This window comes from Sphaeramia orbicularis, chromosome 7 (genome assembly GCF_902148855.1).
Source record: "Sphaeramia orbicularis chromosome 7, fSphaOr1.1, whole genome shotgun sequence".
Classification (NCBI taxonomy): domain Eukaryota; kingdom Metazoa; phylum Chordata; class Actinopteri; order Kurtiformes; family Apogonidae; genus Sphaeramia; species Sphaeramia orbicularis.
Genome location: NC_043963.1, coordinates 26,990,392 through 27,011,519, shown reverse-complemented (window position 1 = coordinate 27,011,519; position 21,128 = coordinate 26,990,392). Strand labels below are relative to the sequence as shown.

Sequence of the window (21,128 nt, the reverse complement as noted above, 5' to 3'; positions counted from 1 at the left end):
TCATGTTTATTTTATTTACAGCAGCATGACATATATTTACAGTGACAGGCTACAGTCATGCCCGAGGAATCATTTCACTGTCATAGGCCAATTAAATGGCAAACTAAATATAACAATGAATAGAGGGTTTTCACTTGACATTATCACGGTGTAAACCATGACATTTAGATTATATGACACAGCTGTGGATTTAGCACAGAACTTTAACTTTGAAATCATGTCTGATCTCATAGTTCAAAGTATATCAACATGCAAAGCTTGTGTTTTCACAGCTTTAATCATGTCTAAGGCTTACGGTAAATACTGCGCTTAGTATTACTGTTAATTAGTTGCTTAGTATTGCTATTACTGTATGTGGCTTACACAGGAGATATTTGTCATATTTTTATTTTGTCTTTTTTTTTATTTATTATTCCCCCTATTGATCTAGGGACACTTTAAATACAAAAATATGAAAACTGTCTTACACTCTTTAAACCTTTCATCAGACAGTCTTTGTCTCAATAAACCAGCAATATATAACTCACCAGATAAACATTGGCCATTACCATTACGTGTACATGTTGTTTGCCGATATAAATGTTCAGCCAATATATTTGTGCAATCAATAAATTAATACTACTTATAACTTGCCATACATGAGTTAGAAACAGGCTGATGGGCCTAAAGGAATTGGCACAGGTTTACTATTACAGGCTCAAGTACACATGAATGACCTCCATTTGAGGCAATAATTAATAAGGCTGCTTTAAGAATATATAAGTATAAGACACAGGAGGCATCCACTGCCCTGATCAAAAACATCCTATCTGTAGATCAACATTTTTCAATATTTAAAATACAAACAAACACATTATATGAGGTATGTATTTATATCATAGTGGCTTAAATCACTTCAATTACCATCTGACAATCTTTCCTGTCATCTTCAGTATAGCTCAGCTGATATTTATTACTCAGATGTTTAATCTGATCTTTTAAAAAATGCATCCTCAACTATTTAGACTTTTAACTTGTAACAATCTAAAGGATGATCCCCGATGTTCCTACTATATGATATTCGTTGTCATATTTTAAGTATCAGGTAATTTCTCTGACCCTCTTGTGCCCCTCAAGTCCTCATAAGTGCATAAAAATACAATACTGTGCAAAAGCCTTATACCAGTACACGCTGGTTCTGTAGGGTTGTAATGAACATGTATTTTCATTTGTGAGTTTTTAGTCATTTTATGTGATTTACTTGTTTTTATCTTTTGTATAGTGTTATTGATGTGTTGGGGAGTTTTTAATGCTTGAGTGTGGTTTTTAATCTATCTATCTATCTGTCTGTCTATCTATCTATCTATTGAGATGTAAGATAATGCAGGAGATCAGTGCAAAGTATTTAAATTGTAAATAAATTACAGCTTTGTGGTTTCTACATGTAAAAATCTGAATTTAATGTGAACTCCATTTTTGGATTTGGTTCATTTTAAACTGTGGAGTCGAACGTCTTGAAGTTTTCCTAAATGATTTAAAAGTATATTAAACCAAACTTAAGGTACAACATCTCAGAGTTTTTCTTAATACTGTCTTTTATAATTTTTTGCTGTCTGGATGATCCATAGAATTTCTAAACTATGCTTTTTTTTTTTTCTTTTCTAAATTTACAGTTGTTTTCAATGCTGCATGTTTAGACATAGTATTTCTTCCAGGTGATATACTGATGCAGAGACTGAAAAATCCTTATGTCTGGTCATTATAACTTTTTACTAAAAGAACAGATCTAACAGTGGCTTAAAACTTTTGCACAGCACTGTAGATAATCATCTCATACAAGCTCTGATGATCCCTTCTTGTTTACACAACACTCTTCAGTGTGTCCAGTGTGCTCTTCTGTTCTTCAGTTTCACATGTTGAATTGCTGTCAGAGTAAATGCGTTGATACTCCTGCAGGATTGAAACAATAACATTGTGGCCAAACTGCATGGCATCATCCACGGCAGCGTTCCCCCATCTGGTAGAAAACAAAATTCAATATCACGAGTCAGATCCTGCATATGTTAATATGCAAATTGAAATGTCATTTCATTATCTGATGATAAATTAATATTTAATACCCCTACCTGTCTTTCAAGAATGGATTCACTCTGCATGTTTCAGTTAGGAAGATTACAACTTCAACATGGCCTGGGAGGAATAAGAAATAAAGAACCATATCAGCGATCGTATTTCCAAACCAGCTCACACCAATGTATGTAAATGTCATTTCCTTTACTCTTGTATGAATTTCAAAGCCAAGATTATTAAGGAATGAATGAACAAATAATGAAGCATCACCCTCTGCAGCGGCAATGTGGAGCGCTGTTCGCGAGTCGTAGTCCGTCTGCTCCATGTTCACAGCAGAAAGGGCAAACCTGGAGGGGAGACGAAAGGTTAACTCAAGTGATGGATAACTACGTATGCAGAGCTAAGCAGCCCTATAATAACATGAGTAAAGAAATTATCACAAAATAAGAGAGGATCAGTGTTTTTCTAATTAAGAAAAATCATAATGTGTATGTGTATGTTTACCTCCTCAGGGATGTGAGGTCACCAGTGTATGCTGCAAACATCAGGGTCACTACTGACTTGTTCTAATGTCACAAAAAAAAAAAAAATGTACCCATGAAAATGATCCAAAGACAGTCAAGTTTCTTTCAAAACATGAAATGCAGCTGGAATATCTACAACAACATGTCAGGACTTACTGGGTCGTCATCTGATTTTCTTCTTGGATCATGTTTCTTAGTGAAGTGTCTCAGGTTGTCATAATTGTGGAAATTGAAGTGAGACACCAGCTCCTGGTAAATTAATTGTTGAAATTGAATATGGAGAAAAGCCAGTGGAGACAAACAAGATAATAACATGATGTTACGTTTTGGGATTGTTGAAGCGCTCTCTGAGATTAACACTTTGCATTCACCATTCACTGTTTCTGATTTACAATCTGTAATTTAATCACATTTTATACTCAGTGGTCTCTATGCAGGTGATGAGGATGATGTCTTATGTCCACATCCACAAACAGGGTGAGATTTGTTTGTTTTTGATGTAAATAACACTATCATTATCAGTATTCACAGTGTGTTACGTTTGAAAAACACATCCGTACACGTTTGTATTAAGTTTACTACGTATTCAAAAAAAATAAATACAGAAATTACAATAGTTTATTGAACATTTTATCTAGTTTTTGTTTTGTTTTTTTACAAAAGTGGAAAGTGGGGTTGGGGGAGCATGAGACATGATTTTCACACATGGATTAGCCATCACAGTCTGGACTTTAACGCCACTGAGAACCTTTAGGACAGGGGTGCCAAATATAAGGCCTGTGGGCCAAAACTGGTCCTCCAAAGGGTCCAATGGGATGAATTTGTTAATGCAAAAATTACATTGAAGATATTAACAATCAAACATGTCAATCATTTTTAGTTCAGGGGCCACATACAGACCAATTCAATCTCAAGTGGGTCAGACCAGTATAAAACTATCACAACTTATAAATAATGAAACTCCAAATTTTTCTCTTTGTTTTGATGCAAAAAAAGTAAAATTACATGAAAATGTTCACATTTACAAACTATATCAGTGAATAACCTGAACAAATATGAACAACCTGAGATGTCTTAAGTGCTATTTTAACAGAAGTGCCTGTTACTAAATGTTTTGTGTCACAGTTTGTTTCTTTGCATTTACTTCTTGACCCTGTCACCTCATTATAATCATTGTTTTCACCTGGGACTCTCTGCTGCTGTCCTTTCCCTCACCATGCCACACCTTTTAGCCAATCCCTTTCCACCTGTCTGCGCCCTTTCACTCACTCAGCCACGTCCACCTCATCAGCCCACTCTGATCACAGCTGCACCTCCTCAGGCTGACAGTATATATTCACTCCTCTGCTCTAAGTTCTTTGCCAGATTGTTCCTCAGTACCTGCCAGTCACTCCTGCTCTGTTCTGCTTTATGCAAGACTCTCCAGTAGTACATTCCTGCCTGTTTCTCTGCTACTGACCCTGACTGTCCTTTACCTGTTCTCCCTGCCTGTTAACTTGGACCCCAACTCCCTGCCGGCCTCCCGGTAACCCTGCCTATCCGGAGTCCTGTTCCACACCTCATTGCCTATCTCCCTTTCAGTCTGCCTATCCTCAGTCCTGGTCCATGATTCATCGCTTCTCTCCCGATTAACCTGTCTGCCTCTCACCTGGGATCACTGCTCTTCATCTGCTCCCCCCTACTGTGGGTTTAAATAAATAAAGACACTGAACTGATTCTCACTTCTGTGTGTTGCAGTTGGGCCCTGCTATGTAGATCCTCTGCAATCTGTAAGTTGTAATGAACATGTATAAATAACAAGCCAAGGGATAAAATTGTTGAAATTGCACTTATTTTTCTTAATAAATTTCAGGTTCATGTTGTTCATATTTTTTAAAGGGTAGTTTGCAAATGTAAATATTTTCCTTAATGCAATCATACTTCTTAAAATCTAAAACATAGAGAAACCTTTTGAGTTGACTTTATTAATGACTTATTATCTTATCATTTTACTTGTCTGGCCCACTTGAGATCATATTAGCCTATATGTGGGCCCTGAACTAAAATGAGCTTGACACCTCTGTTTTAGGATGTTATGGAGAGGAATGCAAACAGTGGATCGACTCTCTCATTATCAATTCAATAGTTTGTTGAAATATCAATGGAACTCTATGAAATATGTGTTTTGACATTCCTTGTGATGTTGCATAAGCACTGAGTAGCATAAATGATCACAAGAGGAATGCCTGCCACTAAAATAAAACAGTCTAGCAAAATATCATGTGCGTGACCTTTTTTGGCTGGGCTTCTGTTTTAGTGTAAAGTTTCAGATTAGTCTAATTAATCAGATCAGGAGTGCCCAGTCCTGGTCCTCAAGATCTACTATCTTGCATGTTTTAGATGTATCCCTCTTCCAACACACCTGATTCAAATGATAAGCCTATCATCAAGTTCTGCAGAAGCCTGATAATGACCATCAGGTGCGCTGGAAGAGAGAACTATCTAAAACATGCAGGATAGTAGCTCTCAAGGACCAGGATTGGGCACCCCTGAATCAGACTGTGATACAAATGTGACGGTGACTGCCTACCTGACAGAAGTGAATACTACGAACACTGTTTCCGAGCCGATCTAATGATGGAGACCAACACATTATACCCATAACGTTGGGGACCACCAGCAGCACAGCCCCTGAGATTCCAGATTTAGCAGGCAAGCCCACCTGAAAAACAAAAAAATATCTGATATAACATGTAATCCTTTATCAGTGGTTTCTGTTTGGACCTAAATGTTTTTGCAGATGCTCACATGGAAAGCAAACTGCCCAGAGAAGTCGTACATGCCACAGGAATGCATGAGGCTCAGCGTGTTGCGAACTGCTTCAGCACTCAGCACACGCTCGCCTGTGATTGGACAAATACCCCCATTGGCCAGTGTTGCAGCCATTACACTTCCTGACTCACAGGTTATCTCTATGGAGCACAGCTGGAAAGATGAAAAAAGTATTTGAAGTTCAGAGCTCAGTGAAACCTTTCATCCATAAAATGTGATGCGTTACAGCCCAAGAATCTCACTTGAAAGTAGAAGTCGAGGGCTGCTATCATGTCAGCGTTTCCAGGAAAACACTGCGAGGATGACACAAGATATTTCATTTTCTTGAAAAGAAATTGGAGTAACTATACTGTCATTTAGCATTAAAATAACTCACCCTTTTCTCTTTGAGGTAATAACCAATTGCATAATTCCTATCACTTGTCTCCTTCTTTGACTGGAAACTGCAGAAAAACACAAAGTGCAGAAAAACAGAGAGTATACCATAATACATTCACTTTATTGTGAAACAATGTGTATTGTAATAATCTGACACAGTTTGAACACAATATGCAAAACATTTTATACCATTTTGCAACATCTGATTAATTTTGCAATTGTTATTACAAATTTAGTGATGCACTAGGTAAGTAAACACAATAATGCAATAAATGTGGTTTTCAGTGTTAGTCATTATATTTTCCCATATTTTTAGATTAAAAACTATTAACTTAAATGGTTGAACTGTATTGGTAGTAATTGTTTTCTGGGCAGAGAAATACACTTTAAAAGAAGTTGTCAGTGATTAGTTGGAAAAAAATAATAGACTTGAACATGAAGTCTGTTGTCCCTATGTTGTGTTTTTGCCTATGACCTTCATGTAGTTAAATATGTAGAAACAAAATAAAAAGTGTTTTGCTGTTGACACATAAATTAAGCATTTTGAGCAAATTGCACATGTTTGCAGTTTATATATAAATTTTAATAAATCTAAGAATATATTGTGTGAGAATATGAGTAATGGTTTCACTCGTACTGCGAAACTTTTTACTGTTGTGCAGACTTCAATAATAATTTTGGACGTGCACCAAAGCAACTGAGAAAAACATTAAGACAAAATATTTTCATTATCAAGTAACAAATGTATAACATTTTGTTGAGTTATTTCATAATATAATCGGTGTTTTTCCAAAAGTGCAGTACTCACATTGCATTGTTGAAGCCCACATACTCTGCACCAGTCATGCTTTTCAAAAACTCCATCACCTGCATTAACGTCATATTTAGGGATAGTTTATTGTTAAAAATAACTCTAAAAGTAAGTAAATCTAATCACATAAAAGCTTGTAGATGAAAAATATTTACTTACATAGTCAAATCTTTCTGCTTTATTTAAATCAGGCTGTCAAAATAAAGAAAAATAAATGATTTTCTGATAACATGTTTTCACGCCAAGAGTCTTTAAGTCCCTACAGGTGGCAGTGTTTCTGTGGTTTGACATCGGGGCATTGGGTTTTGAGTCCAGTTGTAGGTGGGTGTTGAAGGATGACGTGGGTATGATGCTTCAGTTGGTTCTGTTAGTTCAGTGGGAATAAGTATACTGTGGCAGGGAGAGCTGTTTATGGCTCTGACTGAGTTTCACAGTCCCTTAAAAGATCATTTACAAGTTGTAAAGTTACCAAATGAGAAAGGTAATTATTCATATTCCAGTTTAATGACACTCCTTATGAGGGTTGAGGATAATATCAAATGTTTCAAGTTGAATAAATGCCTGAGGCTCAGTCTAATGGACTCTATGACTTTTCAGGTTACCAGCAATATAAGTAATGTGACAACTTTCAAACAGTATTTTATCAATTTTGCACTACAGAGTCTGATATCTGATGAAAAAAAGTAAAGTACAAAACCAAAGTTACATGTTTTGGATACAAACTGTGGTTGAACAATATTGACAACGCTGTGTGCCGAACACTCCTTCCATTATGAGGCTTTCAATTGGTCGAAAGCTCCCACACGCCCCTGACAACAGCCTTAAATCCAATGTCCCGCCCCCCGTTGAACCTGACCCACATATGATAAGAGGCCAGAGTCTTTCTCCAGTTCACTTGGAAACCTTCATGAAAACCCCACAGAGGCCCACAGTGTACACAAACACATTGAGTTGCAAACTCCAAGCTAAAATACACAGCAAAAATGTGGTGGAACCAGTTTTTTTTTTCCCCCCACATTAACCTAAATCTGCTCTGTATGTGTAATGTATGTATAAAACATGAGACACGAGTATGGGTTTCATGTCTTCATGGCTTTCATGACTTAATTAGCTGAATTAAAGCATTAAATCTAAGGGAAAAGGTGCGACAAAAAGCAGCTATTGGTTGTTATGTAGGATGGACAGTTATAAATGAAAACATGTGTGCTGGGTTAAAAGCCTTTTGATTCTATGACTGAAAATTCCAAAAATATTAGATAAAACCATAGTCATATATTAATACAATACTGGTGACAAGTCTTTACCTTTATTAAGGAACTGATGACGATAGCTCCAGCATTTACCATTGGGTTGTGTGGTTTGTCTGCACATGAAACAAATATTATTACTGATATACCCATACCCACTTGGGTAATAAAACAATAATAAAACAAGTGGTGCCAGGCATAACAAACCCCGCCCCTCGCACGTATTGTAGCTTATTTTGGCATCAATCCATCTCATGTCAGCATATCTGGGTGTGTCCTGATGTAATTGTAAGGCTCAGAAGTTAAAATAATTTATATTGAAGGAATGTACAGGGGTTGGACAAAATAATGGAAACACCTTAAAAAATCAACAAAATATAATTTAATATGGTGTAGGTCCGCCTTTTGCGGCAATGACAGCCTCAATTCTCCGAGGTATTGATTCATACAACTTGTGAATTGTTTCCAAAGGAATTTTAAGCCATTCTTCAGTTAGAATACCCTCCAACTCTTTTAGAGACGATGGCGGTGGAAATCGACGTCTTACTTGAATCTCTAAAACTGACCATAAATGCTCAATAATGTTGAGGTCTGGGGACTGTGCCGGCCATACGAGATGCTCAACTTCATTAGAATGTTCCTCATGCCATTCTTTAACAATTCTAGCTGTATGGATTGGGGCATTATCATCCTGAGGTGAAGGTGTTTCCATTATTTTGTCCAACCCCTGTAAGGTTTAACAATGGAATAAATTACAGGGAATAAGTTAATTCATGTATTTGTTAAAAAACATATTGACAGTGTTTACACAAATAACTATTTACATTTATGTTGTAGAATAATTATTTATGCATATACACATTTAATTATTTTCATTTGTTGTATGTAAGCAGCTAAAATAACCTGTTGAATGTGCCTTTTCTAAATCACTTACATTTACCAATCTAGGTACTGTTAGTTCCTGATTGGCTGGTTTGGTCATGTGAGATGATGTTTCAGGAAGTGTTGTAGTAGTAGTTACGGTACATGAAAAGTAAAGCACTGTTGTAAGAAGAAATCCATCTCCATCCTGCAGTCTCATTTTATAAAGAATGAACTATTCACTAACGAACCCTCACATTACATAATCATGTCTATATACATGTACGTATGGTGACATCAGCATGTCTGGGCATGTGGTGGTGATGTCAGCATTTGAACCAAAAAAGTGTTAACACTGAGATTACTTTAAGAAAGATCTTATGTTGTTTCAGTTATATACAATATATGCCTTCGCTTATGTCAGAGTGATGTATAACAATTGCCTCTATACAGTATATATGCCAAGTTTGAAGTAATTTTTTTTTTTAAATATGTTTTTATAGACATTTGAAATTTCAGCCATTATAAGTAAATTGAAAAAAAAAAAAAAAGATTTTAAAACTTCATAAAATATCTTAACTGTGACCTACTTTTCCCAAAATGTAATCACATCTATTCTGGGTCACTGGCAATCTATAAATCCAATTTGGTATGAATTCAACCAAGAGTTTTGCTGCTAAAGTGCTAACAAAAAAAGTGAACCAAAATACCCCTTGCCTCCTCTTTTGGGGGGGTGGGGTAAAAATAATATTAATCTGAACTGATTTGCTCTACTCTCTTTATTCCAAAGTGATAAACTGTTATACAATCTGTCTGAAAGTCCAGGGGTCTTTGTTTGTTGTTTGCCAATAACCAGTCTGTTGAAATTACTGCTCAAGAGCCAGTGTAGTTAAAATGTAATTTGCTTTTTATAAAATCAGGATTAATCACCTCAGTTTTCAGACCTTTGTTAATGTTTGTTCTAGTAAAGAGAAGACTAATGGACTTAAATCTTAGTGAGACTCATCACTTACCTTCCTCATTTAGCGACAGTGTGTTAAACTTGAATCCACTGGGCTCTTTGCCCACAAACTGGTGAACTTGTTCACCGCCAAGATCATGTACAGCGATGGCATACCCCAAGGGTTTCACACATGACTGCAGACAGAAGGGAGTCTTGGAGTCACCCACAGAGTGCCTGCATGACACGAGGATGTAACACAGAAGCATCAAAAAACAACAAAAACAGAGGAGTGAGTTTTAGTCTGACAGTAGACAAGGAACAGGATTTTAACACTGAAAAATGTGTGAAAGTGATGATGATACTGTACCGCTGTCCATCGATGGTGCACAAAGACACACCCCAAAGATCAGGGTTGAGCTTGGCTAACTGAGGAATGCAATCAGCTACCTGCAAAAACATGAAAAAATCACTGAGCACACACTAAATCAATATGGACGAGTGTCCCCATGATAAGTCTATAACTCACTTGTCCTCCCTCCTGCTGCTGAGCATCGTCATACATTTTATTGATCTGCTGGACAAACTCCTGAAAGTCAGGGATGATGAACTTTTTTTTAAAGGCCTTAGTCAGCAGCATAATGTTGTTGCCCATACACCTACAAGAGGACAAATGATTAAGAAGACATGTAAAGAATTTCAAAGCACTTCTGAAGCAGTTTCTGCAATTATGCAGTCACTGATCCATGATTCATGATCTAAATAATATCTGTATTAACATAACTGCTCTGCTTAGAAATAACTTAAGATGATGTGAAGAGGGAAATATAGTGGATGGTTTAACCTCATTTGGATTTTATCTCAACTGAATTGCTCAGTTTGGTCCAAAAAAGCCCATTTTCTCTGTAAACCACAGACAAACAGTCACATAAAAGAGTAATGACTCTGTCCAGACCAACATACAAACAGCATCCTACGAACTTGATTTTATTTTATTTTTTTACAATTCAGTTTCATCATATTTTTGAAATATGAGAAACAAGAAGCAAGCTAGACTGTTATCTTTATAACTATCTATATAAAGTAAAAAAGTGAGAAATGTTTTGTCACCTGAAACTCCAGTCAATCTCCATTGAATTGAAATATAAATCAGGTTATATTTTTTTCTTTCCATTGCAGACAGAGTCATTTGCCTTAGGCTAGTAAACACGTGGTGTAACAAACACACCTGCTTCTATCAGCCACATGCTGAGGTTATTAGATATTTCCATTGCTATGGTTGGTCAGCAATACTGCATGCTTTCAAGGAAAGGTATGCACATTCTTTCACAGCTGGTCTAAACTAAAACATGTGATCTGCACCCCATGCTAGTCCAAACCGATACTAGTGTGAGGTTGTGAGACTAGGAGAGTAGAGTGGATAGAGCTTACATTATTCATATGGGTCATTTCCAAAAAAAAAAAAAGAAGATAGCTCTCTATTTCTAGTAGTATATTTATAGAATTCTTGAGTGTTCCTCAGGAAGGGATCACTGTACACATTTCAGAAAAATTACCACAGAAAGTGAGACTTAGTTCCAAGCAGTCAGCCAATGCAGATAACAACCTTCTGCCCATCAGTTCTGACTGAATTGCACTCATCAATTTGGAAATACTAGTTTACAGAGCAGCAAGGAGCTCAGGGATGTGCTGAATCTACTAACTGGCTCAGTGTGGAGTTAATCCAGAATTATGCCCTTTCATTAGCAGCCCCAGAGACCTGTACGCCTGCACCCTCTACTGCTTTGGCATGCATTCACGTGAATTTGGCTCAGCAGCTGTCAGCTGTCAGCTTGAGTCTTAAAAATAGCACTGACCTCTTTTACATAACTACTGAAAAGTATGGAAGACCCTTAACCTTACGTAGCCTCATGTCCTGACCCCAGTCACTTTTCCTACACTTGTGTTTGGGGATACCCTTTTTTTCTCATTAATTCCTGTCTTTCCTGATAAAAAAGATGTTTAATCAAAGATTATGTGAATTCACAAGAGATCAGCATTTAACCAGATACAGTACAGAAGTTGATCTGGCTACTTTCACTTTGAAGAACCACATACATAACTAAGATCCAAAAATAAAGGCACCTTCTGAAGAGCTTCTTGTCCATCATGACTGGCCCCACAGAGTCACTTGATGATTGTCTCATCTGATAGACACAGTCACGCAGCCGAGGGTCAGATGTCAACAAACCAGTTTTTCTCAGCGCCTGTATTTGAGCAGAGGATGAGACTAAGTCAGAAGTGGCGTACTTTATTTGACACTTTATATCAGACGCAGCAGTGTTTATGTAATGATTGTTAGAATGACATTAAACTTCACAGGCATCAGGAGGGCTGACATGAGGTCTGAGGACTGAAGAGGAAATAAAGGCATAGAGCGGATTACCCGAATCAGGCTGACGACCACTGTATGCACCCGGTGTCTATTTTAGGGACACCGTGTGCATGCCCTACTTGTGTGAGTCATTGCATACAATAAACTGATTTAGTGAGCACATGGCTCAAGCCTTTGCTGTTGTTTATTTATTTATTTATGAGTGACTCTTAGCTGGAGGACAGGAAATGTTACATTTAACTTTGCAGTAATAGTGTTTTGGGTATTATTTTACAATATTTCCTTTCTAATTTCAGTGTGACTTGCATTTTCTGCTAACTAAGGCAAGTGATTTTTCATTGTAAATGAAATAAAAGCACAAAACAGACACTTAGACACAGGCTTTGTGAAAAATAGCTGCCGCAGAGCAGATTTAAACACAATATAATTGTTCAAACTGCAAGTGAATGCCTCTTGATCTCACTTGTGCATTACATGTGGCATATGAATAAAAGTTATTGACTTTAATATCCAGAGGGGTATTTTATCAATTCATAATAGCCATTTTATTTGCAAAAAGAATTTTAATGCTTCTTTGCTGCTGGCTGTGATACTTGCAGTAGTTGATTAAATTTGCAGTGTAACTCAGTCTTAACCAGCCATTTCATCAATGAGCTATGAATGCATTTTCTTTTATATGTCAATGTGGTGAGATTATGTCATTTAATTCCAAAAAGAATACATTTGTTTTAAAGGTAAAATTGAATGTTCTTGATACTAGTGGTATAATTTTCTAAACTCTACTCATTAGAAAAAGGATAATTAATGAAGGAACCTAGTAAATTTTAATTATGTAACATTAACTTTACCCTCTTGAATGGTAATTTCTAGTTTTCTTAAGTATCTTTGAGTTGTGTTTTTGCACTTTGTACCACGAGCAAGATTTATGACTAGCACTTTCACCATCTATATCCTCATCTCTACAAACACATCAAGTCACCCGTGGCATAAGGACATGCCATCTGTGTTGACACATGTCTGTTTCTGTAAATGGTGCTGTTTACAAAATTACAAGGTTGCCATAGACTCTGAACCTGCCAAAACACATATCAGATCTTTTTTTTTTTCATGACACACCAAAAAAGGACACATCACCTGATGCTGCATAGTGGTGTGTTATTTTACAGTGATTTGTTTAATAAAGCAAATAATTCTAACACATTTTATGTTCTGTTCATCCTCTTTATTTGGGTGAATATGGTGTAAGTGGCCTGTTGCAAGGCTCTGGTGATGTTGCAACACATATGTTCACATTTCCTCAGGGCCACACATGGGGAGGTTTGTCATCTTGAAGGTGAAAAAATGTTTGTTGTTCTCTCTTCGAATTACATCACTGTCACACCTGCTATACTTAGTCCCATTACATAAGAAACTCCATAAACTTGACATGCATTCAGATGGAGTTCCTTTCCTGTTCTGAGTACCGGACACATCCCAAGGTTAATTTAACTAATGTCAGATGTGCTTTTAGGAAAAACAATAGAGCTGTCTGTGTATATGCCCACATGCTATGGAAAGTCAAACGGCTCCTTGGTGTGACAGATTAAGCGTGAAGGCGTTGTTGACTCACCGCAGTGAACTGGGAGAGGGGGATCATATCTTTACCCTCAGTGATGGTGTAAAAAAGCAGATCCTCCATCCCGGACATCAACCTACTTCTGTTAAAAAAAAAGACAAAAGGCAGATTCGTCAAATCTGACCTCAAGTCGAAAATATCAAAGTTTAAAGTTTTGTGTAAACAACTTCACCAGTTGTGGAAATATTGGCAAATATCCAGTTATTGACCCATTTGTACACATGATGTGTGTAAGAGAGATGTGTGGCAACCTGGGGCATCTATCTAAATACAATATCCTTCAGCTACATAAATGTTTAACAAACTAATAAAAACATTTGAGGTTTAAGCCTTTTTTAATCAATCAGAGTCCAATCCATTGAATTTACAAGTAAACTAACAAATTTCAGAGAAACCTCAAGAAAAATGAACTATATTCAGCTACAGTATTTAATTATATTAAAATGTCACTTTAACAACAACATGTGATGATCTTGTCAATGTATTTTATCTTTTACTCTATTTATTATTTTATTTTTATTTGTTTGCAACAACAAAAAAAATCGAGAAAAATGAGCCAAAATACGGTAAACAGTGTGGGAAAAATCTATCTCCCAAGTAAGTTTACACAAGACAATAACCAAAGAGAATACAAATAACTTTCCTTCTGTTTTTCCCTTTTGTTATACTATGTAAATGATATGTATTCATCACATGTATATATTATCACCTTTATTGGCAATTAATAGAAAAAAGGAAAATCAGAGCAAGCAATTTACAGCTTCTCCTTAAAATGAATGAGGACATTAAGAACATGTTTGTGCACAGCCATTATGGGCTATTTTGTGCAGATTTAACCTAAAATATTTGGACTTTTACACACTTTCCCCATCATGCTTTTTATATCCATATACAGATGTAGACTCCACAATAATGACAAACCCAAGCAGTGAGCTGATTCATAAACAGTGACTGGTGAATTTCAGTGCTCTGATGATGTTCCTTATGAGATTATGTGTGATGTGTCTAATTAATGGAGATGTATTCCTTCAGAGACAGTCTACTGTGACCTACTTGGAGTGTCCTTGGTCCACATCAGGGCCCTGCTGGTGATGAAAGGCTCTGTGGGTGTGAGGTGATGCTGCAGCCCAGCAGGGAAGAGGAACAGGTTGCAGAGTCCTGGACAAAACATTGTTGTCAGATCCAACTCTGGCAGAGCTCCCTGCATTTTTAAGTATCTGCAAGAGTCCCGGGTTAGTTGTCCTTAGACTTTTCAGGCAATGCATTGTGATAAGTAGGGCTTAATCGTTAATAATTTAGAAGTGAGACTTTTCCTTTTTTTCTTTTTTTTTTTTTTTACTCTTCAGTAGCTGATGTAGAGAAAGTCTTGTGACCAGTGGCCCTTGGTCCTCTGAGCACTAATAGCAGCCAGTGTCTTGCAGACAGGATCAAGTACTCAGTGGTTGCTGAGGGGGCGGGACAGTAACACACACAGCAAGTGGATAGACGGTGAGGTCAACAACCAGTAGATACTGAATCACATGCAACAGTTGGAAATACTGGCAGCTTGTGGCTGCTGCAGCTGTGCGTAAAAGCAGACAAAAACAAAATGCTTTCCCATTGTTTTAACCCTTTCATGCATAAATTATTAGAACCATAATCAAGATTTTTTTCTGGAATGTTTTTATTCCTCTTTAGGTATGAAAAAAAACAATGCAACTGAATTTTTTTCACTAAGTTACAAAAATGTCCACTCAGCTGGACACCATGCATTTTTTTTTTTAGAAATATGTATTTACTGATATACTGCGTGAAAACTGGAAAAAAAAAAAAAGCATTTTTAATGCTGCTAATCTCATGTTTTCTCACATTTTAACATACTCTAATACTACTTATTACTCACTTCATGGAGATAATATGCAAAAAAAAAAGAAAAAAAACAACAACCCCCCCCCCCAAAAAAAAACAACAACTTTTTGTTTAGAAAAACCAACAAAAAAAACCCCTGTTAATTACAGTCTAATAACAATTTGCAATCATAATTAGCTTTTTTTTTTTACACTCACACATATAACTGTAGATCAGATTTATCTAGAACAGCAACATTACATTAATGTTATGAATTGCAGTGTATGAGATGATGCATAAACGTCCACAGTGTTGGCTGATATGGAACTAAAACAACAAACCCACGAATGTACAAGAGAACACCTTTGAACAACTGTCCACTGTAATGACCACTATGCATGAAAGGGTTCATTTAGAATGAGTTTTTAGATGAGCAGATATTTTCTAAAATATGTTGGAAATGATGCACCCAGTTGATGCTCTCACTATCAAAAACATCATCAGTAATATTAATGATAGTTATAATTATTATTTATTTCATCTAATGTCTTTCAGATTCTTGTGTAGCCTATTTTATTGCTCCAATTTCACTCATAAGTCAGTGTAAAAAACTTCAGCTGCACTTTCCTTTTTTTTTTTTTTTAATAATATATGTCATGTTTATTCTGAGATTGGACTCATGTTATTGCTTTATATCACATGAATGTCTGTTTGGTTCTGTCTAATGAATAGTGCATGTATTAAGACGTCAGGATGCCAACAGCAGCCTCTCCTTCCTCGTGCTGTCAGGTGGCGACACCCCATGGTGAGTGGACCACATGGACACCACGTCCTGCCCCTGTCGTCCTCCAGGTGGCGCACTCACTCCAGCTCCTTCTGCTCAGGTCAGTCTGTGTTTTCTGGCACTTGTTTTGTCGAGAGGACACTTCACAGTCATGTGTCTGAGATTCTTCCTCTCCAGAGGATTTTTTGGCAGCATTCCTGAATGGATGATAGGGCCTCAAACACAGCTTATTGTATTATTTGGGAAATCTGACTTCCTGTCTTTGATGTGGACTACTGATGCTCAGTATTGAGATTCACAGTTCTTCACAGGGGTCCTCTGAGAAAAAAATGACAGAATATGTATATATATATTTTAGACTCAGCTTGCAGTTTGATATTTTGTTATTTTTGTTATTTTACTGCTATTTTACTATTTATATATTGTGTTCTATATTTCTGCAAACTGCACACCTGAACTATTTTTTAGCCTCTCCTTTTAAGGAGGTGCCCCGTTCAGGTTATAGTTCAGGATCATCCCCCAAACCCATGGTTCTCTGATGATATAGTATCAGTTTCCATACCGGCCTTCAAGGTGACATGATATTATCTCAAATACCAAATAAATGAGGCCTTATGAGGTTCTGGTGGTCTCCTCTGTATTTCTAAGTGTATGACTTCTCCAAAGGGGTGCATGCTAACCCATGGCCTCTCTGCACTACCTCTGCCGGTTGTAGCTTCTCTGTTTTCAGGAGAAAATGTTTTCCATTCCTGGGCCAATGAATGCCACCTTTGTCCCTTCATCCTCCATCTTGTGTGAGAAAGCCCCCCTCACCGTACTCACCAAGCCTGCACAAACTTAACCTCTTCCCCCCTCCACCTCACACAGGAAAAGAAACATACCGGGTCTGGTGCTTTGATTCAGGCTCAGTAATCTGGAGGTGTGGATAAAGCTCTGGCTTACAGACCACTTTGGGCAGCCAGTTTTAGGATCTTTAGAAACATAACGTTGTAGGAGCTGCTGGAATGTGATTAGAACAGTGTTGGCAATAATTAGATTTTTTTCAACTATACTCTGTGGTCACAAATCCTTGAGATGAACTGATAAACCTCACTGAGATGGACATGGATAAGTGCTGATTCTCTGGATTCACTTTTAATAAAAGTAGTAGTCCATGGTCCGAAACATCGTAAGAGGTGTTTATTAGTTTTAGGCTTATGGTATATTCAGACACATGACTGAACTGGTAAATATGGCCACGGGAGGCCACATTAAACCAATTACACTGGTATTTTCACAGGACGGATACATGCTCAGTTTCCTAAATTACCTTTCTGAGCAGACTGTTATTAGCACAAAGAAAAAGCCACTGAAAACCTGTTATCTATCTATCTATCTATCTATCTATCTATCTATCTATCTATCTATCTATCTATCTATCTATCTATCTATCTATCTATCTATCTATCTATCTATCTATCTATCTATCTATCTATCTATCTATCTATCTATCTATCGTTCTATCGTTCTATCGTTCTATCGTTCTATCTATCTATCGTTCTATCTATCTATCGTTCTATCTATCGTTCTATCGTTCTATCTATCGTTCTATCTATCTATCGTTCTATCTATCGTTCTATCTATCTATCGTTCTATCTATCGTTCTATCGTTCTATCTATCGTTCTATCTATCATTCAATCTCTCGTTCTATCTATCGTTCCATTGTTCTATCTATCTATCTATCTATCTATCTATCTATCTATCTATCTATCTATCTATCTATCTATCTATCTATCTATCTATCTATCTATCTATCTATCTATCTATCTATCTATCTATCTATCTATCTATCGATGATAGAATCGGCTCACTTACAGTAGCATCTTCAAGGCAGTATTACAACCTAAATTCTAATTATCTGTCATATATTTCTTTTATTTCCCCAAAATTTGATTTCTAAAGTGTCTGGTGAGTTTAAGTATTAACATTATTGAGTTTAAACATTGAGAGGAATATGCATATTTAGTTTTTTTGGTAGAATTGGTCCTTTATTGCCCAAAGGCTTGTACAAATGTTCAGCTAAAATCACACCCATAAGAAGGAAATGTGGTTTATATATGAGGGTTGAGCCAACTCTGACAGAAGAGAACTAAAATGATCATTGTATGGAGGTATTTTCTCTCGCAGCACCCTAAGGCTAAACGTTAGAGTAAGATGTGAGAAGTAAAGCTGTCTCTCCTGCAAAAATTCCTCTGTTCAGGTGTGTAATGTGGATCACAGCCTCAAGGGGGACTAGTGAGGTAATTCATTCAAGTTTCATTAAAAATTAATTAGTATTTGAATGCTGAAGAGTTACCTGTATTTCTCCAAAGTCAGCTCTTTTCTATCTGCCTCAGCAGTTGTACGTTTCTTTACAGTAATCTTTGACAGTACTGTAGCCCCAGTCATCTCATTTGTCCTTTGGTGATCACCTTTGGTTCATTACAACATGAACATCCACTGTGAATCATTTTAATGAGAGACTTAATAAGAAACAGGAGTCACTGTGGGACTCTGTCAGTCCTCGGGGGCCTGTCTGTCCTCCCCTCTCCCCCCAGGTGGGCACAGACTTCTGTCCCGTCACTAGTTTGTGTGTACACAGAGGACCACAGCCACCCCTCGGCAGCGGTCACTGTGTCGAAACCTAGACACCCTGTAGACCCCTGGAGCCTCTGTGCACCCTTACAGTCCTGAAAGATCAGCCCCCCCATCACTACCCTCCTTCCGTCACTGCCATCTCATCCCCTTCCCCTTCCCTCGAACCAGCCCCCCTTCCTCATCCTCCGAGCTTCCACACCCTTCCTCGCCCACCAACCCCCATCCTCACCATGCAGCTATCCCACTGCCCTGCCATCTCGCAGCATTCCGCGGGCCGTGCACACAGAGGCCTATTGTGTGTGCTAGGAGACGGCGAAAGGCAGTATACAGTCAGAGAAGCCGAGAAATAGAACGTGTAAAAGCTGAAATGAACACAGTATTCCTCGTGTCGTTTTTGTGTTAAAATCATACTGCTAGACGGGGATAAAGCTCCAACATTGTTGTGAAGAAAGCATCAGCAACACGGCACTGATGAATGACAAATTATAGCTTTGCGGCCTTCAGATGCTGATGTTTGGTAGTTAGAAACCCTTATAATCCTCTCACTTGTGGGAATATCTACTTCAGCACCTGTAGATGTAGAATTTCTGCTTTACCTGGTTGAATATCTGAAATAGGATGAATAGAGTACCTTTTTTCAATGTACCGTCTGAACTATGACGCACTGCCTGTCAAGTTCTTACCATCAAAATAGCTGCTTCATATTTTTTTACATGACATAGCAACAATGACTTGACCTGACTCAGCAAACTTGGACAGTTAGTGCTGAATGGCTACTGCTATTGTCCAAAGGCAACAGATTACTGATTCAGCTGGCCGTTGAAATTCCTGAAATGTTTTCATGTTGGACTTCTAAACAACATCGTTTGTAGTATCTTGTAAAACTTTGCTAAAATAAGAAGATCCTGCTAAAACAGGAGTAGCTTTTCTTTGGGGCCACGTTCCTGGCCTTTCTTTCTCTCAGACTTTATGGTTCACAAAAAGGCAGAGAGAAATGTAATATCCGGTTTAAATGAGATGTCTGTGGGTTTCAGCATTGTGATTTGAGCTCATCTAGGATCAATTATCAGCTAATATATGCTCAGAAACATTACTGCAGTCTGCTAAGCAGTCTGTCAACCACAGCTAAAGGTAGGTTGAAATCTTTCTTTTCTGTATGTGGAATGAGGGGGGCTCTGCAGAAGGTCATGACCCTGGAATTACTGTGCCTCTTCGAATGACAAAGACCCCCTTTCAAGCCCACTCACCTGGCCCTATCTACCAGAGAGTTACATGATAAAGATCACACAGACGTTTCATCGCATGTCTACCACCGGCCTCAGCTTCACAATAGATTATTCTGGGATACAGTATGTATATAGTCTGCTTTTATCAGGGAATGCCACTATAAAGGTAAATGAATCCTGACTTTTAAATTAAACTGTATTGTCATGTGACACAAGGATATGTCTAACAGTCTAAAGTAGAATATTAAACCCAGCTCTTTCTAAACCTTTCTTTTCAATAAACCTCCTGAAGCCACTGTAAGGAAACCACTTTAAATTGGTTTTCACAACCTTTTGTCAGTGGTCTTTGTCCAAACAACTCTGTGGGAATTTGAGTGAAATGTGAACATGGAGTAGCTGCACAGATGATTGGTCAGTTTCACACTTTAAACTTTCCAAACATCTACTAATTATTCATAATCCTTAAGATTAGGCTGGAACACAGTTACACTGGACCTGCTGACCCAAAGTTGAGTTCATGTCCTGAGTATGACTGCCCATGATGACTCATTATTCAAGAAACCACCGCTTGTTGGTGAAACAATGTGAAATCCCTTAGAGCTAATGTGTAGGCATCTAGCAAGTCAGGTAAAACTTAATGCCACAGTTAAAAACCAGGCCTGGAATCTGACAGTTTAGGTCACAAAGCAATTAAAGGAAAATTGTGTTTCATCTGTAGAGTCAAAACACAAAGGTGTGACCAAATAAACAATAATGCTGCATATTTTAACAATTTTGCCCTTATTCTATTGTTATAAAAGACACTCCTCTTATTTGATAAATAGTGTGATCTGTGTGTAAAAAGTGAAGAGAATCTTGCAACATCTTGAAGATCCATGTAGTTTAACATTATCAGAAATCAGTGTGGAGAATCACTGAGCAGTAGGTAATGATTTTTTACAAATACCAAGTAAAATTGAATCATCTGCTTACACCCCATAACATATTTGATATTCAGTATGTGCTCTGCCTCAGTCCACATGTTTTTGGTTTGCTCTGCTTTCACTATTTCTACTCAAAAATGT

General features: G+C 37.4%; 1 protein-coding gene across 1 annotated transcript; it reads right to left on the bottom strand.

Annotated features, from left to right (window-relative positions):
• Positions 1-396: 396 nt before the first annotated feature.
• Positions 397-14,979, bottom strand: LOC115422655 (glutaminase liver isoform, mitochondrial-like). Its single transcript, XM_030139098.1, has 18 exons — positions 14,664-14,979; positions 13,605-13,692; positions 11,746-11,867; positions 10,151-10,280; positions 9,992-10,071; positions 9,695-9,858; positions 7,878-7,936; positions 6,733-6,765; positions 6,571-6,629; positions 5,761-5,827; positions 5,627-5,677; positions 5,361-5,537; positions 5,143-5,274; positions 2,730-2,822; positions 2,554-2,615; positions 2,320-2,396; positions 2,106-2,169; positions 397-1,996 (listed from the first exon to the last, which is right to left on the bottom strand). Exons 1-18 carry the CDS (start codon positions 14,873-14,875, stop codon positions 1,840-1,842), a joined length of 1,827 nt encoding a protein of 608 aa, XP_029994958.1. The 5' UTR covers positions 14,876-14,979; the 3' UTR covers positions 397-1,839.
• Positions 14,980-21,128: the final 6,149 nt, after the last annotated feature.